At 36.0% G+C, this 26,553-nt stretch overlaps 1 protein-coding gene across 15 annotated transcripts in view; it reads left to right on the top strand.

Annotated features, from left to right (window-relative positions):
• LOC105478007 (tetratricopeptide repeat domain 6) overlaps window positions 1-26,553 on the top strand; it is a 253,314-nt gene that overhangs the window by 149,625 nt on the left and 77,136 nt on the right. For 13 of the 15 annotated variants that reach the window (XR_003017162.2, XR_003017159.2, XM_011734969.3 and 10 more), the window contains 10 exons: window positions 2,214-2,676; window positions 2,985-3,114; window positions 4,322-4,494; window positions 6,329-6,465; window positions 14,729-14,898; window positions 17,831-17,951; window positions 19,374-19,524; window positions 22,354-22,436; window positions 23,332-23,456; window positions 23,876-24,036. Coding sequence is in view for 13 of the 15 variants with exons in the window: in XM_011734969.3 (XP_011733271.2) it covers window positions 2,214-2,676; window positions 2,985-3,114; window positions 4,322-4,494; window positions 6,329-6,465; window positions 14,729-14,898; window positions 17,831-17,951; window positions 19,374-19,524; window positions 22,354-22,436; window positions 23,332-23,456; window positions 23,876-24,036 (1,714 nt within the window). In the remaining 2 variants the exon portion in view is untranslated. Of the gene's footprint in view, window positions 1-2,213; window positions 2,677-2,984; window positions 3,115-4,321; window positions 4,495-6,328; window positions 6,466-14,728; window positions 14,899-17,830; window positions 17,952-19,373; window positions 19,525-22,353; window positions 22,437-23,331; window positions 23,457-23,875; window positions 24,037-26,553 lie in introns of those variants that run through there. The other 2 variants (XM_011734967.3, XM_071100280.1) reach the window with 2 other exon arrangements.

Raw genomic sequence — 26,553 nt, 5'->3', positions numbered from 1 at the left:
TGGTGTGCTGTGCCCATCAACTCGTCAGCACCCATCAACTTGTCATTTACATCAGGTATAACTCCCAATGCCATCCCTCCCCCCTCCCCACAATAGGCCCTGGTGTGTGATGTTCCCCTTCCCGTGTCCAAGTGATCTCATTGTTCAATTCCCACCTATGAGTGGTGTTTGGTTTTCTGTTCTTGCGATAGTTTGCTGAGAATGATGGTTTCCAGTTGCATCCATGTCCCTACAAAGGACACGAACTCATCCTTTTTTATGGCTGCATAGTATTCCATGGTGTATACGTGCCACATTTTCTTAATCCAGTCTGTCACTGATGGACATTTGGGTTGATTCCAAGTCTTTGCTATTGAACACACAATTTTTATAATAATTATTGTTGTCTTAATGACTTAAAGCTCCTTGATCTCCTAATGCCTTGTCTTCCACCTGAACATCAGTCCCTGCTAACATTGGTGATATCTGACAAATTTTTATACCACCACATGCCATGGATTACCTATGTCCTATTTCAGCCTGGCAAGGAGGTTATCCTAGAATGCTTTATGTGTGTGTGTGTTTCCTGAGTCCATCTCTGGTACTAATTACTTTGTCAGTGAAGATCCCAATCATAAACACCACTCAGCTTAGGATAATATTGGGAGAAATTTACAAAAATATCAAAGTACAAGGAAACCAAAAATAATAATGCAGTATCCTGGGATTAAAAATGTAAAGCCATTTTCTACTCCGAAATTTGAGAGGACAAAAAGAGGGAGTGATGACTAGAAGCTGAAAGAAAAGAGTTGTATAGAAATGGTTTTCTCGAAAGCAGTAGTGATCTTTGTTCAAGAATCCTGGGGAGTTTGAGGAGACCCTTCATCAGGAAGCCAGAGGAATAAACACCTTGACTTCACTCTCCTCCTTCCCTCTGTTGGGGTTCCTAATTGGATAAACTTTATGAGAAGACAGAGACCAAGGGATCCTAAGGCTATAGTCTGTGCAGATCAGTTTCCTGGGACAGGGAGCAAGATGGAGAAGGGTAGAGATGAATATGGAGGTGCAAACAAAACTTATCTGGCACAGAAGACCTTTCTAAAGTGACATTTGGTCAGAAATATGAATTGAGAAGGAGCCAACCAGTCAGAAGGGCTGACAAGGGCAATGGCCTTGAGGCTTGCTCAAGGCTGGAAGTTAGGGAATGAGGGGGAGAGTAGTGGTGTCGAATATTTATGCTGGTACCTGATCACGTGGGGTCTTATGGACCATGGTGAAGAGCTTGATTTGCATACTGGGGAAGCTCTTGGAGGAGTGATATGATCTTATGTACATTTGTAAAACAAAAAACAAAAACTATGCCTGGCTGCCATGCAGAGAATGAATTAGACAAAGGGCAAAAGTAGAAGCAGGGAGTTAATAAATTATTCTACTCTAAGAAGAATAGATGATGGTGGCTTGAACTAGAATGTGGAAAGGAATAGAGAATTTATGAAAGTAAGGAAAGGGAAGGAAACTGACTTTTCTTACTTTTGTTCTCCTAGTGTTCAGCACTAGGTATTTCTCATAGTACATACTCAGTAAATATGAAGTGATAGGGTAAATTATTTTATTTCAATATACTGAGTTTATTCTTATTTCCTATGGCTAGTACAGTACCAGCCCTATGGCACATGTTACTCAATGAAGACTATATTGCAAAGGGAGAATTTGAGAAGGCTAATCCTAGACTTGTAGCATTTGAAAGCATATTAGGTATTATTTAATTTGATAGCCTACTAGAGAAGGGTAAAACTGGGATATTCAGTTGATAGTCTGAGGTGTAGTCAACTCCTGCCTTCTTCCCGCTACCTCAAGTTCATGTCCTCTTTAACCTCTTGCATGGCATTTTTTTTCTCACATTATGTTTACTTCCTTAATTCTCAATTGTAATTCCTCTGGTGGGTTAGGTATGGTAGAGGGTGTAAATTAAACTTGAAAGGCGCGTTGACCTCATTTTTTTAGTACTCTAAGGAGGCTACATCTTTAAAAACAGTCTTTTGCTTTCATAAACTTGAGATTCTTCATACAGTGTTACCGTTTTATTAAATGAAAAGGAGAACTTGCGCATAAAATTAGCATGTAATTTTGTTTTGATAACAGAAATAGTAGTTTTATGTGTGACTGAGTTGATTTACTGATTAGAAAGATGATTGTATTTCTGTAATTAAAAAAATCACTCTTTTAAAAACTAGATCAACATCTCATGGAATACTTCCAGAACAGAAGAAATATTTGTTCAAAGTTCCATTATATGAACGTCAAATACGGTGTCCCAGTTTACCTTTGTATTTAAATTTTGAAAAATTCTTCCAAACTAAGGGAGGAATTCCAGAAAATATTGATCCTCGGACATGGGCTTTTGATAGCCTCATTGCGGACAAAGATGCGAGCACGCCTGTAAAAGAGAAAGATGATAAAATATCAGTTCCTAAAGACCCACCTGAAAGAGTGAAAGAACCACCAAAACTAAAATTAAGTGATGATGTGGAGTCCGATCTTCCACAAGAGGTCATTAAACATTATGAATCTGAAGTGAAGATTTTGACTGAAGAAATAAACGATAAGACAAAATATCCTGCATTTGCATATTGTAGGCGTGGAGCTATTTATAGAAAACTGGGAAAGTTGCAGAGTGCCATGAATGATCTACAGAGAGTAAGTTTTATTTAACCAAAATAGTAATATTCATCATTTACACTTGCTTTTAATTGTATAGTAATTTTTGCTGAAATTTTGAACAATGAATGTTTATAGTATAGCATGTAGAATTATTATAACAGTATAATTATTTGCATTTTCAAATAATATTAAAAACATGATTTTTAGTTGTCAGATTGGGAGGTTTTATTTTACATTACATACATACAAAGCCACTGGGATCAATCGTGTTTGAAACATTTATTTGATAGGATATCCTCCTTTAACAAATCAACTTTAACTGAATTTTTACATATATTTTCTAGGTAATGCTCTTGGAACCATTGTTTCTCAATGCCTATTGGCAACGACATTTAATTTATCTTTTCCAAGACAAAATTAATGAAGCTTTGGATGACTTGAATTATATACATAAATATAATAAAAATAATACAGGTGGGTTTTCTGTAGAGACAGTTATATTACCTACATTTTGACCTCAACTTTGTCATTTATTGGTACTGTAAGAATACATAAATCAGTAGATATATGTCCTGAAAATGACTTTCCTCAATTAAATTTTTTTACTCTTGTTATTGTAAATCCAGGGCTCATACAATCCTATAGTCTTTTTAAAATACTTATCATGGTTTGAAAGTTTACTGTCTTTGATATATATTGCAGTAAATTGGTTCCTTACTGCTCATCTCACAACGAAAGAATATGAATTTAAAATAGTTAGTTATAGAAGTAATTTACAAATCTCTCTTTGATTTGTGTGATTTGATCACATCTCTCTGAGTTAGTTATTGTATGCTTAGGCTTACTTGGTTGTAAGAAATTTGTACCTTTGCTCTTATGTGCTATCCTCCAATCAACTTGAAGCACCCATGGAACTTTCTAGGAATGTGAAAATGTGATATTCACCTTTGTATCCCCAGCACCTACAACATACCCATAAAATAAAACATGAGCTTAATAAATGATTTTTGACCCGTGTTGATCGCTGCTAAAAGTCCATTAAGTTTTGTGTTATCACAGCCTAACTTTTTACTCTGATGATTAAAGGATTATGAAAAAACATTTTAGACATACGGAAAGGTAAAGAGTAATTTTTGTTACTTCAAATTGAAAGTACTTTTAACCACAAATGAGCATTTATCCAGCCTTTGAGAACAAATTTGGCATTGTCAAAATAAAAATTAAATGAAATGGGTCAAGGCACAGTGACTCACGCCTGTAATCCCAGCACTTTGGGAGGCTGAGGTGGGCGGATGACATGAGCCCAGCAGTTTGAGACCAGCCTGGACAACATGGTGAGCCTCCGTGTCTATAAAAAAATATACAAAAATTAGCTGGGTGTGGTGGCATGCATCTGTAGTTCCAGCTATTTATTAGGCTGATGTGGGAGGATTGCTTGAGCCCTGGAGGTCGAGGCTGCAGTGAGCCATGATTGTGCCACTGCACTCCAGCCTTGGTGACAGGAGAGCCTGCCTAAAAAAATAAAATAGAATAAAATAAGATAAACTAATAGTTAAGAAAATGTAATAGAGAAAAATTATTTTGACTACATTTTTTGGAGGGAGAGGGATTAATCTTTTAAAATTTTCATAGTGAATGAAAGGATTATAACTCCAAATTTTATCTTTTTAATTTTCTTTAGAGGCATATTTGTCAAAGGCAGAAATTTACAGGGGAAAAAAAGACGTAACTATGGCAATTCTAAATTATACCCAGGCAATTAAATGCAGGCCCACAGATGCTGACATCTATTTCAGGAGGGGTGAGATGTATGAAATAGCAAACAAAGTACTGGCCATTGATGACTTTTCTAAAGTAAGTCTTATCACATATAATTCTACCATTTATATAGTTTAGATTGCGATATCCTCATGCAAATAGTACAGCAAATTTTTGAAGATCTTTTCATATATATTATATAATCAAAATTGATTTGTTATAGGTTAGGAGCTAGAGTTTTCATTACTGGAATTTATATTAACACTGTGTTAATTATTATTTTTTAAATTGTGAATGAATGAATTTACATCAGAATTGGACGTGGAGGCCTTGAGATAACATGTAGAGGGGCCCAGCTTTTCCAGCTGCCTCCTCTGGAGCCATGCTACAGTGGTTAAAGAAGCCTTTGAAAATTGCTTCTTACCTTTAAACATTAAAGAAAAGTATTTTCTACTTTTTAACTCTTGAATAACTGATTCTTTTCTGCAGGGAACCTATCTGCTCTCAAAGAAGCTGTGCTTACTGGTTTGTTCATACATTCATTCATTCATTTGTTCACTTGCAAGTATTTATTTACTAAGGCAGTATTACAAATTATGATATTAAGGCATTGTTACAAATTGTGGTAAGTACTATGAAGGAAATAAGGATGGTGGGAGAGTAACTTATGTTTAGGAGATGTCAGAGAATTGAGGAAATGAACTTTTTTTTTTTTTTTTTTTGAGACCGAGTCTCACTCTGTCGCCCAGGCTGGAGTGCAGTGGCGTGATCTTGGCTCACTGCAAGTTCCGCCTCCCGGGTTCACGCCATTCTCCTGCCTTAGCCTCCCAAGCAGCTGGGACTACAGGCACTGTGTTAGCCAGGATGGTCTCGATCTCCTGACCTTGTGATCTGCCCGCCTTGGCCTACCAAAGTGGTGGGATTACAGGCATGAGCCACGGTGCTGGACCAGGAAATGAACTTTTAACTGAATCGTAGTCAAGGCAAAATATTCCCCTTATTGCAGTACAGTTCTAACTCTGATCTCCTGACTTTAAACTCCAAATTCTTATTCCTTACTGCAATTTAGAATTTAGAAGCAATTATTTAAATAATTTAACTTTCCATGTTCCCAACTGCCCTATTTATGAATCCATGACATCCACTTGACATTTTTCTGCTTGAGGAGAATATTACATGTTTTGTTAACTTCTGGTCTAGAAATGACCAAAAAGCTCTTTTGAAGATGCTGAAATTGTTAGATTATCTATTCTCTTTGTTTAAACCCTATCCTGCACCAATAGTTCAGAAATAGAGTAATGCAGCACACTGAGATCAAACAAAGTTTGAAATCTTTAGGATTTTTTTTTTTTATTTGAAAGATATTTGGTCATCACCTTTGTGCTTCAATTCTTTTCTACTAACAATAGGTGAAGAGCTTTATAACTGATATATGATTTAGTCTGTTCCCTCTATTACTTTGTATGTCAATGTAAAATGAATGAGCCATGCCAGTACCAGTTCAATTCTCTTCCCTATTTTAATGGCTAGATTAATCTATATTTTATGTGATTGAATCAGCCTTGATGTAGTCTAATATGTTACGTCTTTAATTAGGATAAAATGCTGAGATAGATCCAATGAACTCCATTCTAGTTGAACAATTCACTTATGAATTTTTATCAGCAAAAGTTTCAGTGAGCAGAAGCCTGGGCTTCCTGTATATGTTGTTTTTTTTCCTCCTAAAAAATATTCCCTCTCTAGAATTCGATGATGGAAAAAATCTCCTAAAGGTATGTTCTTTAGCTACCACTCTGAAAATTCTGACATCTTCAGATGGTTTGCTTTTATTAACCTGAAGTTAAAAACATAGTTTTAGATCACTTATGTGATTATATACTTCGTTTTTTTTCATTTTGTGATGTTTATGTACCTCCCCCTGTCCCTGTAGTGTATTTTTTATGATCCCAAAAGAACAGATGCATTACTGAAACGTGGGCTGTTTTATTATGAAAATGAAAACTGGTTTGCAGCCATAGAGGATTTCACAGCCTTGTTAAATATAGATCACCAAAATTCTCAAGCAAGGTAAGAATGATTTTAGATGTCGTTTTTGAAATTATTACTATTATTTGAAATACATTTTCAGAACAGAAAATTGCTTGAAATATATCAGACAGCTCTTTAAAAACAATGAATCAATTTTCAGTGCCATCAGTAAATGAAAAACCCTTGCCTACAACCTAATGGTGTGGGTCATTTAATAGGCATAAATGACAATTTAAAATTGTTTCGTTTGCATTTCCTAAATACTAGTTGCATTATCAATTTCTAAAGCATTGCCTACCACCTTGCATCTCTTCTTCATATCCTTTGTACTTTGAGCACAGAAAACTATTCATACATTTTCTTGCAGTATCTTTTGTTTACTTATTTATAGAGAAGGAGTATCACGCTATCACCCTGTCTAGGGTGCAGTGACGCAGTCATGGCTCACTGCAGCCTCAACCTCCTAGGCTCATGTGATCCTCCCACCTCTTCCTCACAAGTAGCTAAGACTACAAGGTTGTGCTGCCACAGCCTGTTAATTTTTCAATTTTTTTTGTGGAAATGGGATCTTGCCTTTTTGCCTAGGTTGTTTTTGAACTCCTGGCTTCAAGGGATGTACTATCTTATTGTATTGTATATTAAACTTTGTGCATTGTGCAGTTTTCATTTGCACATAGTATAGTTTCCATTTTGTTTCTTTTAGTCTAAATTTTGTTTTGAAATGGTTTAAAATATGTATATAATCATGTCTACTCATCTTTTCACTTGCAGTTTTTAATTTTAAATCATTTTTAAAATATTATTTTATTTTACTTTAAGTTCTGGGATACATGTGCAGAACATGCAGGTTTGTTAGATACACATGTGCCATGGTGGTTTGCTGTACCCATCAACCTGTCATCTAGGTTTTAAGGCCCGATGCATTAGGAATTTGTCCTGATGCTCTCCCTCCCCTTGCCCCCGACCCCTGACAGGCCCTGGTGTATGGTGTTCCCCTCCCTGTGTACATATGTTCTCATTGTTCAACTCCCACTTATGAATGAGAACATCCGGTGCTTGGTTTTCTGTTCCTGTATTAGTTTGCTGAGAATGATGGTTTCTAGCTTCATCCATGTGCAAAGGACATGAACTCATTCTTCTCTCTCTCTCTCTTTCTTTCTTTCTTTCTTTCTTTCTTTCTTTCTTTCTTTCTTTCTTTCTTTCTTTCTTTCTTTCTTTCTCTTTCTTTCTTTCTTTCTCTTTCTTTCTTTCTCTTTCTTTCTTTCTTTTCTTTCTTTCTTTCTTTCTTTCTTTCTTTCTTTCTTTCTTTCTTTCTTTTTCTTTCTTCCTTCCTTCCTTTCTCTCTCTCTCTTTCTTTCTTTCTTTCTTTCTTTCTTTCTTTCTTTCTTTCTTTCTTTCTTTCTTTCTTTCTTTCTTTCTTTCTTTCTTTCCTTTCCTTCCTTCCTTCCTTCCTTCCTTCCTTCCTTCCTTCCTTTCCTTCCTTTCCTTCTTTCTTTCCTTCTTTTTCCTTCTTTCCTTCCTTTCTTTCTTCCTTCCTTCCTTCCTTTCTTCCTTCCTTCCTTTCTTTCCTTTCTTTCCTTTCTTTCCTGAGACAGAGATTCGCTCTTGTTACCCAGGCTGGAGTGCAATGGCATAGTCTCAGCTCACTGCAACCTCTGCCTCCTGGGTTCAAGCGATTTTCCTGCCTCAGCCTCCCGAGTAGCATCCGCCACCACACTTGGCTAATTGTTGTATTTTTAGTAGAGACAGGGTTTAACCATGTTGGCCAGGCTGGTCTCGAACTTCTGACCTCAGGTGATCCGCCCACCTTGGTCTCCCAAAGTGCTGGGATTACAGGAGTGAGCCACCATGCCCAGCCTGGACTCATTCTTTTTTATGGCTGCATAGTATTCCATGGTGTATATGTGACACATTTTCTTTATAAGTCTATAATTGATGGGCATTTGGGTTGGTTCCAAGTCTTTGCTATTGTAAATATTGCTGCAGTAAACATATGTGTGCATGTGTCATTATAGTAGAATGATTTATAATCCTTTGGGTATATACCCTGTAATGGGATTGCTGTATCAAATTGTATTTCTGGTTCTAGATCCTTGAGGAATCGCCACACTGTCTTCCACAATTGTTGAAGTAATTTACACTCCCACCAACAGTGTAAAAGCATTCCTACTTTTCCACACCCTCTCCAGCATCTGTTGCTTCCTGACTTTTTAATGATCAGCATTCTAACTGGCATGAGATGATACCTCACTGTGGTTTTGATTTGCATCGATGAGCTTTTTTTCATATGTTTGTGGGCCGTGTAAATGTCTTCTTTTGAGAAGCGTATGTTCACCTTCTTTGCCCACTTTTTGATGTATTTCTTTTTTCTTGTGAATTGGTTTAAGTTCCTTGTAGATTCTGGATATTAGGCCTTTGTCAGATGAATAGATTGCAAAAATTTTCTTCCATTCTGTAGGTTGCCTGCTCATTCTGATGATAGTTTCATTTGCTGCACAGAAGCTCTTTCATTTAATTAGATCCCCTGTAGCTATTTTAGCTTTTGTTACCATTGCTTTTGGTGTTTAAACATGAAGTCTTTGCCCATGCCTATGTCTTGAATGGTATTGCCCTGGTTTTCTTCTGGGATTTTTATGGTCCTAAGGTGTAAGGAAGGGGTCCAGTTGTAGTTTTCTGCATATGGCTAGCCAGTTTTCTCAACACCATTTATTAAATAGGGAATCTTTTCCCCATTGCTTATGAGTGTCAAGTTTGTCAAAGATCAGATGGTGGTAGATGTGTGGTGTTATTTCTGAGGCCTCCGTTCTGTTCCATTGGTCTATATATCTGTTTTGATACTGGTACCATGCTGTTTTAGTTATGGTAGAATTGTAGTAAAGTTTGAAGTCAGGTAGCGTGATGCCTCCAGCTTTGTTCTTTTTGCTTAGAATTGTCTTGGCAATGTGGGCTCTATTTTGGTTCCATATGAACTTTAGAGTAGTTCTTTTCAATTCTGTGAAGAAAGTCATTGATAGCTTGATGGGGATCGTATTGAATCTATAAATTTCCTTGGGCAGTATGGCCATTTTAACGATATTGATTCTTCCTATCCATAAGCATGGAATGTTCTTCCATTTGTTTGTGTCCTTTTTTATTTGTTGAGCAGTGGTTTGTAATTCTCCTTGAAGAGGTCCTTCACACCCCTTGTAAGTTGGATTCCTAGGTATTTTATTCCTTTGAAGCAACTGAGAATGGGAGTTGACTCATGATTTGGCTCTCTGTTTGTCTGTTATTGGTGTATAGGAATGCTTGTGATTTTTGCACATTGATTTTGTATACTGAGACTTTGCTGAAGTAGCTTATCAGCTTGAGATTTTGGGCTGAGACGATGGGGTTTCCTGAATATACAATCATGTCATCTGCAAACAGGGACAATTTGACTTCCTCATTTTCTAATCGAATACCCTTTATTTCTCTCTCTTGCCTGATTGCCCTGGCCAGAACTTCCAACAATATGTTGAATAGGAGTGATGAGAGAGGGCATCCCTGTCTTGTGCCAGTTTTCAAAGGGAATACTTCCAGTTTTTGCCCATTCAGTATGATATCGGCTGTGGGTTTGTCATAAATAGCTCTTATTATTTTGAGATATGTTCCATCAATACCAAATTTATTGAGAGTCTTTAGAATGCGGGGCTGTTGAATTTTGTCAGAGGCCTTTTATGCATCTATTGAGATAATCATATGGTTTTTGTTTTTGGTTCTATTTATATGATGGATTACGTTTTATTGATTTGCCTATGTTGAACCAGCCTTGCATCCCAGGGATGAAGCCCACTTGATCATGGTGGATAAGCTTTTTGATGTGCTGCTGGATTCGGTTTGCCAGTATTTTATTGAGGATTTTTGCATCGATGTTCATCAGGAATATTAGCCTAAATTCTCTTTTTTTGTTGTGTCTCTGCCAGTCTTTGGTATCAGGATGATGCTGGCCCCATAAAATGAGTTAGGGAGGATTCCCTTTTTTTTTTTTTTATTGATTGTAATAGTTTCAGAAAGAATGGTACCAGCTCCTCTTTGTACCTCTGGTAGAATTCAGCTGTGAATTCATCTGGTCCTGGACTTTTTTTGGTTGGTAGGCTCTTAATTATTGCCTCAATTTCACAGCCTGTTATTGGTCTATTCAGGAATTCAACTTCTTCCTGGTTTAGTCCTGGGAGGGTGTGTGTGTCCAGGAATTTATCCATTTCTTCTAGATTTTCTTGTTTATTTGCACAGAAGTGTTTATAGTATTCTCTGATGGTAGTTTGTATCTCTGTGGGATCGGTGGTTATATCCCCTTTATCATTTTTTATTGCATCTATTTGATTCTTATCTCTTTTATTCTTTATTAGTCTTGCTAGTGGTCTATCAATTTTATTGATCTTTTCAAAAAACCAGCTCCTGGATTCATTGATTTTTTGAAGGATTTTTTGTGTCTCTGTCTCGTTTAGTTCCACTCTGATCTTAGTTCTATTTTCTCTCTTCTGCCAGCGTTTGAATGTGTTTGCTCTTGCTTCTCTAGTGGCTTTAATTGTGATGTTAGGGTGTCAATTTCGATCTTTCCTGCTTTCTCTTGTGGGCATTTAGTGCTATAAATTTCCCTCTACACACTGCTTTAAATGTGTCCCAGAGATTCTGGTATGTTGTGTCTTTGTTCTCATTGGTTTCAAAGAACATCTTTATTTCTGCCTTCATTTCGTTATATACCCATTAGTCATTCAGGAGCAGGTTGTTCAGTTTCCATGTAGTTGAGCAGTTTTGAATTAGTTTCTTAATCCTGAGTTCTAGTTTGTTTGCACTGTGGTCTGAGAGACAGTTTGTTATAATTTCTCTTCTTTTATATTTGCTGAGGAATGCTTTACTTCCAACTATGTGGTCAATTTTGGAATAAGTGCGATGTGGTGCTAAGAATGTATATTCTGTTGATTTTGGGTGAAGAGTTCTGTAGATGTCTATTAGGTCTGCTTTGTGCAGAGCTGAGTTCAATTCCTGGATATCCTTGTTAACTTTCTGTCTTGTGGATCTGTCTAATGTTGACAGTGGGGTGTTAAAGTCTCCCATTATTATTGTGTGGGTGTCTAAGTCTCTTTGTAGGTCTCCAAGGACTTGCTTTATGAATCTGGGTGCTCCTGTATTGGGTTAATATATATTTAGGATAGTTAGCTCTTCTTGTTGAACTGATCCCTTTACCATTATGTAATGGCCTTCTTTGTCTCTTTCAATCTTTGTTGGTTTAAAGTCTTTTTTATTAGAGACTAGGATCGCAACTGCTGCTTTTTTTTTGTTTTCCATTTGCTTGGTAGATCTTCCTCCATCCCTTTATTTTGAGCTCTGCATGTGAGATGGGCCTCCTGAATATAGCACACCGATGGATCTTGACTCTTTATCCAATTTGCCAGTCTGTGTCTTTTAATTGGAGCATTTATCCCAGTTACATTTAATGTTAATATTGTTATGTGTGAATTTGATCCTGTCATTATGATGTTAGGTGGTTATTTTACTCATTAGTTGATGCAGTTTCTTCCTAGCATCGATGATCTTTACAATTTGGCGTGCTTTTGCAGTCACTGGTACTGGTTGTTCCTTTTCATGTTTAGTGCTTCCTTCAGGATCTCTTGTAAGGTAGGCCTGGTGGTGATGACATCTCTCAACACTTGCTTGTCTGTAAAGGATTTTATTTCTCCTTCACTTATGAAGCTTAGTTTGTCTGAATATGAAATTCTGGGTTGAAAATTCTTTTCCTTAAGAATGTTGAATATTGGCCCCTACTCTCTTCCGGCTTGTAGAGTTTCTGCCGAGAGATGTGTTGTTAGTCTTATGGGTTTCCCTTTGTGGTAACCCGACCTTTCTCTCTGGCTGCCCTTAACATTTTTTCCTTCATTTCAACTTTGGTGAATCTGACAATTGTGTGTCTTGGAGTTGCGCTTCTCGAGGATTATCTTTTTTTTGTGGCGTTCTCTGTGTTTCCTGAATTTGAATGTTGGCCTGCCTTGCTAGGTTGGAGAAGTTCTCCTGGATAATATCCTGAAGAGTGTTTTCCAACTTGGTTTCATTCTCCCCCGTCACTTTCAGGCACACTAATCAGACGTAGATTTGGTCTTTTCACATAGTCCCATATTTCTTGGAGACTTTGTTCATTTCTTTTTACTCTTTTTTTTCTCTAAATTTCTCTTCTCACTTCATTTCATTCATTTGATCTTCAATCACTGATACCCTTTCTTCCAGTTGATCGAATTGGCTACTGAAGCTTGTGCATGCGTCATGTTCTCATGCCATGGTTTTCAGCTCCATCAGGTCATTTAAGGTCTTCTCTATACTGTTTATTCTAGTTAGCCGTTTGTCTAATCTTTTTTCAAGGTTTTTAGCTTCTTTTGATGGGTTCGAACATCCTCCTTTATCTTGGAGAAGTTTATTATTACCGATTTTCTGAAGCCTTCTTCTCTCAACTCTTCAAAGTCATTCTCCATCTAGCTTTGTTCTGTTGCTGGCAAGGAGCTGTATTCCTTTGGAGGAGAAGAGGTGCTCTGATTTTTATAATTTTCGGCTTTTCTGCTCTGGTTTCTCCCCATCTTTGTGGTTTTATCTACCTTTTGTCTTTGATGATGGTGATGTACAGATGGGGTTTTGGTGTGGATGTCCTTTCTGTTTGTTAGTTTTCCTTCTAACAGTCAAGACCCTCAGCTGCAGTTCTGTTGGAGTTTGCTGGAGGTCCACTCGAGACCCTGTTTGCCTGGGTATCACCAGTGGAGGCTGCAGAATCGTAAATATTGCAGAACGGCAAATGTTGCTGCCTGATCATTCCTCTGGAAGCTTCGTCTCAGAGGGGCACCTGGCTGTATGAGGTGTCAGTCATCCCCTACTGGTTGATGCCTCCCAGCTACTCGGGGGTTAGGGACCCACTTGAGGAGGCTTTCTGTCCATTCTCAGATCTCAAACTCCATGCTGGGAGAACCACTACTCTCTTCAAAGCTGTGAGACACAGACGTTTAAGTCTGCAGAAGTTTCTGCTGCCTTTTGTTCAGCTATGTTCTGCCCCCAGAGGTTTAGTCTACAGAGGCAGGCAGACCTCCCTGAGCTATGGTGGGCTCCACCCAGTTTGACCTTCCTGGCTGCTTTGTTTACCTACTCAAGCCTCAGCAATGGCAGGCGCCCCTCCTTCAGCCTCCTGCAGCCTTGCAGTTCAATCTCAGACTGCTGTGCTAGCAGTGAGCGAGGCTCTGTGAGTGTGGAACCCTCCGAGCCAGGAACAGAATATAATTTTCTGTTGTGCCGTTTGCTAAGACTGTTGGAAAAGTGCAGTATTAGAGTGGGAGTGACCCGATTTTCCAGGTGCCATCTGTCATGGCTTCCTTTGGCTAGGAAAGGGAATTCTCTGACCCGTTGCACTTCCCAGGTGAGGCGATGCCTCCTCTGGCTTTGGCTCACGGTCTGTGGGCTGCACCCACTGTCCTGCATCCACTGTCTGTCAAGCCCCAGTGAGATGAACCTGGTACCTCAGTTGGAAATGCAGAAATCACCCATCTTCTGCGTTGCTCACACTAGGAGCTATAGACTGGAGCTCTCCCTATTCAGCCATCTTGCAACCTCCCACTATTTTTATTTCTTCTAAGTAGGCAACCTAGTAGCTTCTTTCTTCTATTTTTCCTTGTCATCTTTATTTTATTTCTAACAATGGATATGCTTCACATTATTAACTAACTGAAAATGAGTTTTTTAGCATAGATCTAAGTCAGTGATAATTTCAAAATTGGAGTCAGAAGTTAATGATAAAGGAATCCAGTTTACACAACTAACGCAATAGCTTTCATCCATGAAAGAGCAGACTCTCACATATTTGGATGTATCTTCAAGGCCCAGAGAAAAATCTTCTAAAACTTCTACTCACTAGGGCCCATGTTCTGCAAAATGGATCATTTTGTTTTTCTAGGGAGCAATTTTGTATAAATTAGTGCTTAATACATTTTGGGAAATGAATAAATAATAAATATAATGCTTATTTTATTGACATACCTCCATGAGAAATGTAAGAAATGAAATTAGTAAGCATATAATTAATATGTAGAATGTACCTAATAAGCATATAATTATGTATACAATAAAGTGTCCTTCAATTTATAAAAAGTTTATATCATTTTTACTGTTAACTTCATGACTAAACTCTCTTGTGAAGCAAGGAGAAACATTTACAAATTGTTATTCAAATATAAAATTAGTTGTACAGGTTTACCAAAAAGAGAAAATGTATACTTTACAATACTTGTTAAAACAAATCTTTTTTTCCTAGGACATACCGAGGGATTGCATATGTTAAACGGAAATTTTACAAAGAAGCAACTCAAGATTTTTCTGCTGCAATTCACTTAGATCCTAATAACTGGTTAGCATTGTATTATCGAGGTTGCTTATTCAGAAAGAGTAACCCTTTTAGAGCGCTACAGGATTACAGTGTTTCAGGTACTTTGCCTTCAATTACATGTATGTAGCAATCTGATCTGAGATTCAACAGCTCAGTTTCATAGTGGTGAATGGTAAAGTGGGGCCACTAATGTAATAAGTATACTACTATATACTAATATACATTATAAGTATATATTACATGAGCTTATACATTTTAATATTCTTATATAGATATACAATATATGAATATATAGCTATAATGGTTTAGTTATAAGTGTTTCTAATATGCCCGTTGTGTGTGTGTGTGTGTGTGTGTGTGTGTGTGTGTGTGTGTTAACTGTGGCAAGGGGAGAATGTGACATCAAAGAAATCTCTTTCTGTAATATACTGGGTTCTAAAGACTTTTCTGGAAACCCAGGCCTGTTTCCTAGTCAGCTTTCTAAAATGGCAGTAAATTGTCCTGGTGGGCTGTGTCCTGCTCCATAGGCTCAGCCCAAGAGATTTGTCAAATTCAGCGTTTTTAACCCATAAACTAAAAATAGGTTTTGGGAATCCTTAGTAGCTAAGGACACCAACAGCTAAAAATGGCCATTTCTGTGTTACCCTCAATCAGCACACTCCTGGTTTATGCATGTGGCCAGCACATTTGGTGAGCATAGAGTCAGTGCTCAGTAAACAGACTCCAACAGAATGAATGAGCTCATCCTGACTGATGAAATCCAGCCTGAGTCTAACGCTCCAGATATGCCTGTGTTCACCTGGGTGCGAAGTTCTAGAATCCCATCATTGTAGATTAGACGGTGTCTAGAGATGAAGAGACAACTAGATTTCCACAGGGAAGAAGAGCTAAGGTGATGGTTACTTGATTGTCTTAAGTCCATTTGCCTTCTGAGGTCACCCTTCTCATTAATGTTAAAATAAAATAACTCAAATTTCATTCTGTGTATTGAGAGGAGTCTAGTGTCCTCCCCTCTATTTCCAAGGATTCTTGGGAAAGGGGCCTGAGGATTTCTGTCTAATTCTTTCGTCATCTTTGAGTCCAGTTTCAGCTTTTGGCTGGATTCCCCATCTTTGCTCACCCTCACTTCTGTGGCTACTGTTCTCTTGGCTTTGCTTTTTACCAGGTCTGTCCTTCATTCCCCAGTATAACATCAACACAAACATGTTGTGTCTACTAATCTGTTACTGAATGCTTTAGGGTTCAGAAGATAAATTTAGCACAGGTAACTTAAATTTGAAGATCAAACCACCCCCATTTTTAGAAGTTTATCTGACTCTGTCAGCCCTATCCATCTACCACTGGCCAAATCCCTTTCTCTCTGGTCTTCCTGTAAAGGCTTCTTTCTTATATTTCCCTCTTATACAAGTTTTGGGCTTCTCATGCACTCCTCTCCCCACTTCTAGGCTATCACAATAATTGAACAAAATTCCTATTATTTAATTATCCAGAGCAGACAAACTTGATTTCAGCCTCAATCCTTTCCTACCAGATAGCCCAAGGAGTTTTATCGCCCACAACAAAAAAGGACTCTCAAGATATTTTGCTAAGCTAGTAATAATAATAATGATAATAATAATAATAATGATATCTAACATTTATTGGGCATTTTGCTACTTGCAAAGTGCTTTTTAAAGTGCCAAATAAGAAGTATCTCAATATTCAGAGTAATACTAGGAGCTCGGTACTATTTTCATTCACATTTTACTGATGAGAAAGCCACAGCACAGAGAGGTTAAATGATATTTTTTTCTTTTTTCTTAAGAATCGTTTTTTTATTATTATTATTTGTTAAGAGCAACCACCCAAACTGCAGCTGATTTTTCAATTGCTAGTCAATCATACCGTGAACTGAGCAGTTAGATTTTCTTCAAGTGATACCAGTCATGTGCCACATAATGATGTTTCAGTCAAAAATGCACTGTATATACTATGGGTAAACCTGATATATGTATATACATATGTAACATATACCATCTAGGTTTGTGAAAGTACACTCTATGATGTTTGCACAATAAAGAAATCCCCTAATAATGCATTTCTAGAACATATCCCTACTGTTAAGTCGTGCATGACTGTATTTACTTAATCTTTATGATCATTGCTGACACTAACTATACTTCCCTAAATTTAGTACTATGAATATTTTTGTCTTAGACTGTAAACATTATGCACATTTTGGCAAAACTTTCCATCTTAAGGCAGAATGGCATGAGAAGCTTTAAAGATATGTGTCAAAACTTGTGGAAACCCCATCTAATTCACTAACATGTTTTGAAAGTGAAGGGGCAATCAGTAGGCGAGAGACATGAGATGACCTCTAGACTGGTTACTGATGAGAGTCACACACCTAGAGTACTGGGAGGAAGTTCTTTTTCTCCCTTCCATTATTTGGGATGTGCATCCTGGATAGTTGTTATTTGGGATGTGCATAGTCAAACCATCTGCCTTACCTCCAAGCTCTGCTTGCCTTGGTGTAGCCTCTTTGCTTGTCCATCCTGGTTTGTGTGTAAGCCTGACCTCTGCTTTCTGCCTTCAGGACTAGTAACCAAGCCTGTTCTTGGCCAGTAACGATGGCTTCCTGATAAAATCAGGCCATCAAGGGTCATGTCACCCTTCTGACTGGAGTTGGATTCTAGGCCAGTCTTTGCCACTGACTGTCATATCATGACGGTGGTCAATGTACTTACCGCCTTTGGACTTTAATCTCCTCACCTATACAGTGAGTGGACTATGCTAGATTCTGATCAGGGTTTAGTTCAGCTCTAATGAGTTTGTGAACCACAATTGCCACATTGTTACTAATAAATACATTTTAATGTACAATACTATTGTTTAAATTACCAAACAAGTACACTCATCATAGATATGTTTCTATTTTATATAATGTTAAAAAAAGAGAATAAGCAATAGGAAGGTTACAGACTAAAATATAATTTACATATGGTTATTTTAGAACCTGAATGAAATACATTTTTTTAAATTTTTAAGCACTCATAAATGATGGCTATGAGAATCTTGGTTGTTTTCTACATCGGGGAATAGTTTATGCACATCTAAAACTTTGGTTGCTGGCAATTTGTGACTTTGAAACTGTTATTTCTCTAGAAAGGTACGTTTTCCTTTTCATATTTATTGATTTCACTTTTGTAAAAAATTGAAAACCTAAAATGGGAGAAAAAGTTTCTTTCCCCTAATCGTTGATAACCTAGAAAAAGTGAGACACTTATAAAGTCATCCTAGAATTAGAATACTACTTCTAAAAACAAGATTACTTCTAAAATAAAACCTGTTCTCAACATCTGTTTGCCTCGGGTGTTTTTGCAAATTTTAGAAGTTAAATGGGTTTGACAGGAGTTAAATCCATGGATAAGGAATCAATACTATTGAGGATTTTGGAGATGCCCAGGCTAGAGCTTTTTGAAATTAACTTCATGGAAAACTGTCATTAAGTTTTAAAATAATAAAAAAATTCTGCTTGGTATATGATTGCTATGGACAGCATACAACTCAATGGAAGGCAACCTTCTATTTAGAACTTCTGGCTTTGTTTTGTTTAGTAAAGCAAAATAAAAACACTAATACCATGTAGACCATAGGTTCAGGAAGAAATACAGACTGAAAGTTAAATGCACTAGTCAGAAAGACAAACTGTAAATCACAGATTTAATTAAAATTTCCCCTTTCTTCCAATGAAGCATTTGTGAAAAGGGAAGGTGTCAGAAAGAGTAACTAATCATGTCAATTCCTTGCCAACCAGCAGATGGTTTGCTTAATCTATCCAAGGTAAATTTGAATTTGACACAGGAAATTCGTGGAGCATGACTCCATAATGACCACAGTGGTTTTCTTTTGGACATTTTTGAGCCAGAAAGAAAAAGAAAAGAGTGTCAGTTTCAAAGAGACAGAAAATGGGAAGTAGGAACTTTGGTGTCTAGGCAAGGGGTCAGGGATTCTTTTAGACCAGATTATTGGATGGGTGGTTTTCTCATTTTGAAATAGTGGCATCAAACATGATAATTTCTAAGGTTATTTCTCTGCTGAAAATCATTTGATTCTAAGAGAGATAAATAACATTTATTTGATACAGAAAAGCTGTGTTAATATGTATGTGGAGAGGATTTTAACCCCAAGCCAGCAAACCCTTGAATATGACTGTTTCTTACTGTCACTCATGGCCAATAGAACATAGCCTGAGGTAAAGACTCTTTAGTTGAGAAAAACTAAGCTTGTGACTCAAGATAACAGGAAAGTAAATCAAAGAAGAGTAAAGTTTTGCTAAAAGTCTAGGAGACTTCAGGAATTCTGTTCCTAGCTCAGACCCTAAAAACATTAATTCCCTCCTAAGGGTTTCATAAAGGTATTTATAGTTTTTCACAGAGAGCAGCTAATTTACTTTCCTTTGTAAAACATTAAAAAAAATACTCTGATGAATACTGATGCATCTATTTCATTCAGTTTATTCCTAATTGGAGAATATTTGGAATAATGAAAAATGTTTAACAAGATTTCACTTTCTCATTTTTTTTTTTAGAACTACTACTTTGGCTTATGTAAATATTGGCCTCATACATCTGCTATACCTGGATAACTACACGGAAGCCATTTGGCAATTTTCTGAGGCTATTAGAATTGATCCTTTATGTATTCAAAGCTATCTTTGTCGAGCAGAAACCTATTTTAAGGTATTTAAGCCTTGAGAACCTTCATTTTTTTTTTTAAAAAAAACTTTAATTTTCTGGATATTTGTTCAGCATAATTTTAATATATATATATACATATTTTAGATAATTGTAGGGGCTAATGCATTTATAAACAATGTGTTAAGCTGATAGTTAACTCTAATTACTCATTTATAAAGCTTCTACTTTCAAGGTGTACATTTTTATGTCTTTCACTTTTGCAAATAATACCTTTTTTTCTTTATTACAAAAGCATTATATATTTATTGCAGGTAATATATGCATGCAAATACAAATAAACTGAAAGCTATTATATATAATTTTATTCTCTAGGGATAGCTGCTCTAAACAATTTGAGTCTATGGTCCAATGTTTTGTGTGTGTGTGTGTGTGTGTACATACAGGTGAGTAGGTAGATTTATACAATGGGATCCATCCATAGAACGGGATACTGACCATTCATACTTCCCTTTAATTTTGTTTAATTTTTATAAGTTGTTTAAATTAAAAATAAATGTTATATGTCCCAGCTGTGACAAATTAAAACAGCACAATAAATGGGAAAAATCCTCTCCAATTCCAGCCAGATCTGATTTTCAGAGATAACGCTATAACTTTTGTCTCTACCCTTCAAAGTAGACACGCATTTCCACCACTTCACCTCTAACTGCCCTGTCCAAATACTAGTTTCTCACCAGGATTTTCAAATAGCAGCCACGGTGATCTTGCCAAAACATGTCAGATTATTTCGTTTCTTTGCTCAAGCCCTTCAATAGCTTCCCTTGTGTTTAGAATAAAAGCTAAATTCTACAAAAGCCAAAGATCTGAAAGACCCCACAGGAACCATCTCCTAATTGCCTTTCTACCTTTGTCTCTTGTCTATGATGGTTTCAGCCAGGATAAACTAGGCTATGCTGGGGTTAAAAAAAAAAAAACCTTCAAAATTACTGTATTAAAACAAAGGTTTATTCCTGGCACACACTATATGTCCCTGGAGGATTGCCTGGAGGCTCTGCCCTCCATTGTCTACGTCTCAGGACCCAGTGTGACTAGAATCCCATTCAAAGTCCTTACTCTGCTGACGATGGAGGTGGGGACCCAGGGCAGGTTCAGTGTTGCCATTAGGTCATGTTAGCTCTTGACTCTGTCGGGGAAAGGATGGACATACTCATAGCGTGTGGTTCTTTTGCTTAACCTAACCCTGTTGATGAAGCCAAGACCATCTGTGGAAGTTGGAGTTTCTCTGAACACATAGAGAAATCAAAACACTAGCATTATAGCAAGGTGTAAGGATATAGTCAAAGGCTGTTCTGAGAGGCAAAAATCTCTATGCCGTAATGATTGAATAGTTTGTGGTGCATTCACACCATAGAATGTAACAGAGATGGTGACAAGAATAATAGAAGTATGCTAGCTGACTTGGAAGGGTTTCCATGAGATATTTTTGAGTTACAAAAGTAGGGCTGACAAAAGAGTGTGAAGTGTGTACAATACAATTCCATGTAAATAAAACAATTGTAAATAAACCCTTGTATATGTATGTACAAGAATACATACTCTCATTATGTGGGTTCATCCTCCAGGGTAAATCTAATCTAAGGTTGCCTGGTAGTGGTCTAATGTCTCTGGACCACAGGGAAGCTTGTAGAGATCTGAGAATGTGCCTCCATTTGTCTTAAGTCAGGGTTTCCTCAATGCATAGACATGTATGGTTGGTAGAACAGGTGTAGCAATGTGGACATATGACTATATGATTTATTAATTACACCATCCTGAATAGGGTTAGCTTAGGAAGCAGCAGGCCTGAAGTTCCACAGAAAATTTCCAATTTGTTTTAACAAATTTCAAACTTCTTCCTTTTCTGTTCCCTCTTTTGAGTCCATCCACCATTTCCTCCAAACATTTTTACCATCTCTACAGGTACTGCCTGCTTCCATGCACAAATTAGTTTTGTACATTTGCTTCTTTGCATCATTGTGCGATAACAATAAAAAAATTGGTTGGTTGTCCCAGGTTAATTTTGCTCTGGTCTGCAGAGTGCTCTGTTGTCAGTATTTCCAATGGTAGTTGATTTTGTCCCCAAATTTGTACAAATTCAGTTTCTGTGACCAGTATTAAGGGAATGATTAATGTTTACTTTTCATTATATATTGATGTTAAACAGATTACTTTTCATCATTTTTTTATTTTGTTATATTCATTCATTTACTTAATTTTTGTGCAGGCCTCTTCTTCCTCCCTTATTTTTAAGTGGAATATAGTTTTAGTTTTTATCTTACTGTCCTTTGCATGATACTTTATTTCTCAGTCTTTATTCTTATTATTGTTTTTGTCTAGACAGGGTCTCACTATGTTGACCAGGCTGGTCTTGACCTCCTGGCCTCATCAAGCGATTCTCCTGTCTCAGCCTCCCAAAGTGCTGGAATTAGAGGCCTGAGCCTGGCCTGCATGCTACTTGATTAAGATGGATCAGGTTAACTGAAAAAGTTGTTAGGGTTGAGGGAGAAAAACTGAAAGCTAAATGATAAAAGAGAACACAAACATGCACACAATCCAGAATGTATTATATAATCACATTTGTGTGAAATAGTATAAGTGGGTATGTATAATTATTATTCAAAATTAAAGATAGATTATTTTTAAAAACTAAGAGTATATCATAAATTTTTCTTTTCACTTCTCTGTAACCTATTTGCTTTGTTGATTCTTAAGAAAAACATGTATGTTAGGAGATGTACCTGCAAAATTTCTGTAGAAAGGCCGAGAGAATAAATATCAGAAAGGAAGCAACTGGTATTATTAGGAGCTAAGTTTCTGTTTATCACTCAACAGTTGCATAAATTGAAAAAGGCAGTAAATGAATTGTCTCGTGCTATCCACCTTCAGCCAGATGGAATCCAATTATACATAAGAAGGTATGAGCATAGAAACTGAATTTTTCCTGGGATAATTTAGCATCAGAGAAATTGAATGGGGATCTTCAGTTCCCTCTTGAACCTTTCAGACTCCCCATTTTACATTTAATCTCCCAGTAATTGCCATTTCCCCACCGGCAAGCCAGTTTGTTAAACTTTAAGATAGTTTATTACATAAGATAACCAGATTTTTCCCTTTGCTCTACCTCTGCATCAAAATATACCTGTTTAGTGTTTATGTTCTTTGAGACCTTTTTAAGCAACTAGTCATATAGTTATCACATATCTCATAAGAGTAAGGTAACATATTTTGAACAGTTGTTTTGATTATGTCCACAATCAAACATGAGCACGTGTACCAAACATAAACCTCCACTAATTCAGTGAAAAGAAATGACATATTGAATTTTATACCATTTCTACGGGTACTGCCTACTTCCATGCAGTATTTCAAATGTAGTAGAACTTTCTATAAAGATATCCTTTGCAAGTTATGAGTTATCACTATCAAAAATATAATCTTTTAAGGATTTATAGACCTGGGAAAATGGAATGAGACAATGCTTTACTGATAAGGGCTTGCTTTGTCCTTGAACCACATTTTAGCAATTTATGTAAATACCTCCTTCCTTGTATATGCCTTGAACTTTATCTTTTAATAATTTCTCAGCAAAAAGTATAACATTTTAAATACAGATAATTACAAAAAGAGCTTTGGGTATTTTTATTTCAGCGTTACATTTCCTAAGTTTCCTCATCACATCACTATGCTAATTGATGTATTTAGATTATACAAAATGTCTATAATTTTCACTTTTTTAATGCATACATAAGTAAATAAGAATAAATATATTGTAAAATTTTAAGTAACTGATTATAAGAAACTTTATTTTAGAAAGTTTATTTTTAGCTGCTTGGAATCAAAATCGATTATTTCTTCCAGAGGACAATATCTTCTTATGATGAAATGTTATGATCTTGCAAAGTTTACTATTTATCAAGTAGCAGAAATGGACAAAGGTAAATATAATTAATTATAACTTTTAAGAAATACTTCAGTATTTAAAATTTTTATGCTATTTTGCAATAGTTATGTATAAATAGCATGAAGGATCCAATTGAAAATCAAATTAGATTTTGAAACTTTAGTTTTATACGTACATTGCCAATTAGTAAAATGATTCATAGCAGTGAATTTTGTGAGAGAGATTTTTATGGGAAATATTAAGCTTACAATGTTTCTATTTTTTGTTTGTAATTGGAATGTCTTGTTGGTTACTGGTAGTAAATAAATCTTAGTATAATTTGTTAATTTTATAATTTGTTGATTTGTTAATTCATATTATAAAGACAAATTATTGAATTACTCCCTTAGAATAATTATATTCAAAATCCTTGATACTTGGCAAAGATATCGATAAACTTTTCTTCCCTTTTAGGTCTTATTGAGTTGAGTCCTATACAGCAAGCCCTCATTTATTCATTTTGTGAAAACCATGACAAGGCCATTGAGGTCTTGGAAGGAATCAGCTGGAATAGAGCTGAGATGACCATGTATGCTCTATTAGCAAAAGTTCAAATGAAGGCCAAGAGAACCAAGGTGAAAAGTCCTCTGAGTAATGTTTACTAAACCTATTAATGAAGTGTATATATTGTGCTTAGTATACCACTTCAAATATTTTTCACAAAATTAAGTCATACTATTTATTTTTCTGTGAATTAACATTTGGGTTATTTTCTCTCTTTTTTTATTGCCCCCTCTTAAGAACAGGGCTGCCCTAAATGTTCTTTTTCATGTATTCAGTCAGCATGTGGAGTAGTTTTCCAGGATATATTTCAAGGAGTGCAATTGGTGTTATGTAGAGAATGTGAATGTTTAACTTTCAAGGAAATGACGCATTGTTTCATAGGGTGGTACCAATTTATTCTCCCACCCGAAGTGTAGGTGTATTCCTGTTCCTGTTGATCTGCATCTTTTATAGTAATTGATATTGTTAGGCTTTATTTTTGCCAATTTGGTGGATAAAAATTGATGTCTCGTGGTCTTAATTCACACTTCTCAGTTTGAGCATCAGGTTGAGAATCTTTTTATGTTTATAAGCCACTCATATTTCCTGTTCTATCAATTTGCTATACATATTTTTCATTTCTCTTGTTCTTATTGATTTTAGGTATTTAAGATATAAATTCTGTATACTAATCCTCAATTGTGTGCTGAGTATCTTCTTACAGTTTGTGGCTTGTGTTTTGTTTCTACGGTGTCTTCTGATGAACAGAACTTCTGAAGTTTAGTGTAGTTGAATATGTCTATTTTAAAATTTGTCATCAGGGCGTCTTTAAAAACATCTTGTTTAGGAAGCCCTTTTCTACTCCAAGGTCAAGATATTCTTCCCTATTTTCTTTGGAAAGTTTAAGTTTTTCTTTTTCCATTTAAGACCTTACTCTATCTTAAGATTATTCTTTTTTAGCATGAGAGAGTGATAAAATTTCAGTTTTCTCCATATGGGTATTTAAATGTTTCAGTAACATTTATTGAGATGTTCTTCTTAACCCAAAAATCTGCAGTGGTACATCTATCTTATTACAAGTTTTCACATATGTGTGGATCATGCGCTATTTTAGGTTCTCTGTTCTGTTCCTTTGGTCAATTTTTCTATTACTGGCCCAGTAGTACAATGTCTTAATTGCTATAACCTCATTGAAATTATTGATATCTGGTGGAGCAAGTCCCCACACCATATTCTTCTCTAGGAAACTCCTGGTTACTCTTCAGCATTTACTCTGCCATATATGTGTTAAATTTAGCTTGCCCAAGGTCCATTAAAAACTATCTTGAAATTTTGAATCTTTAGATTATTTTAGGGAGAATTGACATCTTTATGATATTGAATTCTTTAGTTTATGATCATAATGATATATCTCCCCATTTATTTCACTTTTTCTTTTGAATAGATTTTACATATCCATTGCTAAAAGTTTCCTAGTTTTCTAGGTTTTTTTCCCATAGTTTTTGCTGCTATTATAAAGGGTATCTTTTTTAAAAATGTTCTGTTTGCTGATGGCTTGTAGAAATGAAACTGATTTTTGAATACTTATCTACTAGCTGACCACCTTGCTGAACTTGCTTATTTCTGAAAATGTTTAGGTCTGTTCTTTTGGGTTCATAACTAGGAAAATATGTCATCTATAAATAATAATAGTTTTATTTTTTTCCTTTCTTTTTATGTATTCTGTTTCTTATTCTTGTCTAACTGTGCTGGCTAGAAACTCCAAGACAATACTGACTAAAAGTAGTGACAAAGACACCCTTATTTTCTTCCAAATTTTAAAGGAAGTTTACCCCTAAGAATGAAGTTTGGGATTGATTTTTGTAGATAATTTAAACAAAGTAAAGGTTAAATAACCTTTCTGTTTCCATTTTGAATTTTATCACATTATTTTTCATCAGGTATTGAAACAATTATTATATTTTTATCCTTTAATATGCTAATGTAGCAGATTATATGTCACACATGAAATTAAGTAATCTATGACATTGTTTAGTATTAGACCAACCATGTATTCCTGGGTTAAACCAACTTGATCGGAATATATAATCTTTTTGTAGACATTGCTAAATTTGAGTTGCTTGTGAGGATCTTTGTGTCTATATTTATGAGTGAGATTAGTTTTGTGGGATTTGAGTATTGATCTTATAAGATTATTTGGAGAGTATTTCTTCTTTCTATTTAGTGAATGAGTTTGTCCAAAGATTGTAAGGATGTCTTCTTTGAAAGATTATTTAATGCTTTAATATCTAGTACATGACACACATTTAATACACATTAGCCATTATTATTCCTATTTTTTTCTCCCTGGGCATTTTAAGACTTTTTATAGGCTTCATTCCATAAGCATTTAATCATGAGAAACTACCTTTAGTATGAAAACTAAAAAACCTTTATTTTTGCTCTCTTGACCTCTCCAGTTACTGGCTTTTTTCTCTTTACTCTGGCACAACCAAATCTTGCAAAATTGTTTATATCCCTTATCTTCATTTCCTCACTTTCCACTCATTCTGCTGCTCACCACAATCTGGTTTCTTTCCTCTTGGACACATGATAAGGTGACCCTCAAC

Source organism: Macaca nemestrina, chromosome 7 (assembly GCF_043159975.1).
Source record: "Macaca nemestrina isolate mMacNem1 chromosome 7, mMacNem.hap1, whole genome shotgun sequence".
Lineage (NCBI taxonomy): Eukaryota > Metazoa > Chordata > Mammalia > Primates > Cercopithecidae > Macaca > Macaca nemestrina.
This window is presented reverse-complemented; position numbering and strand designations above follow the sequence as displayed.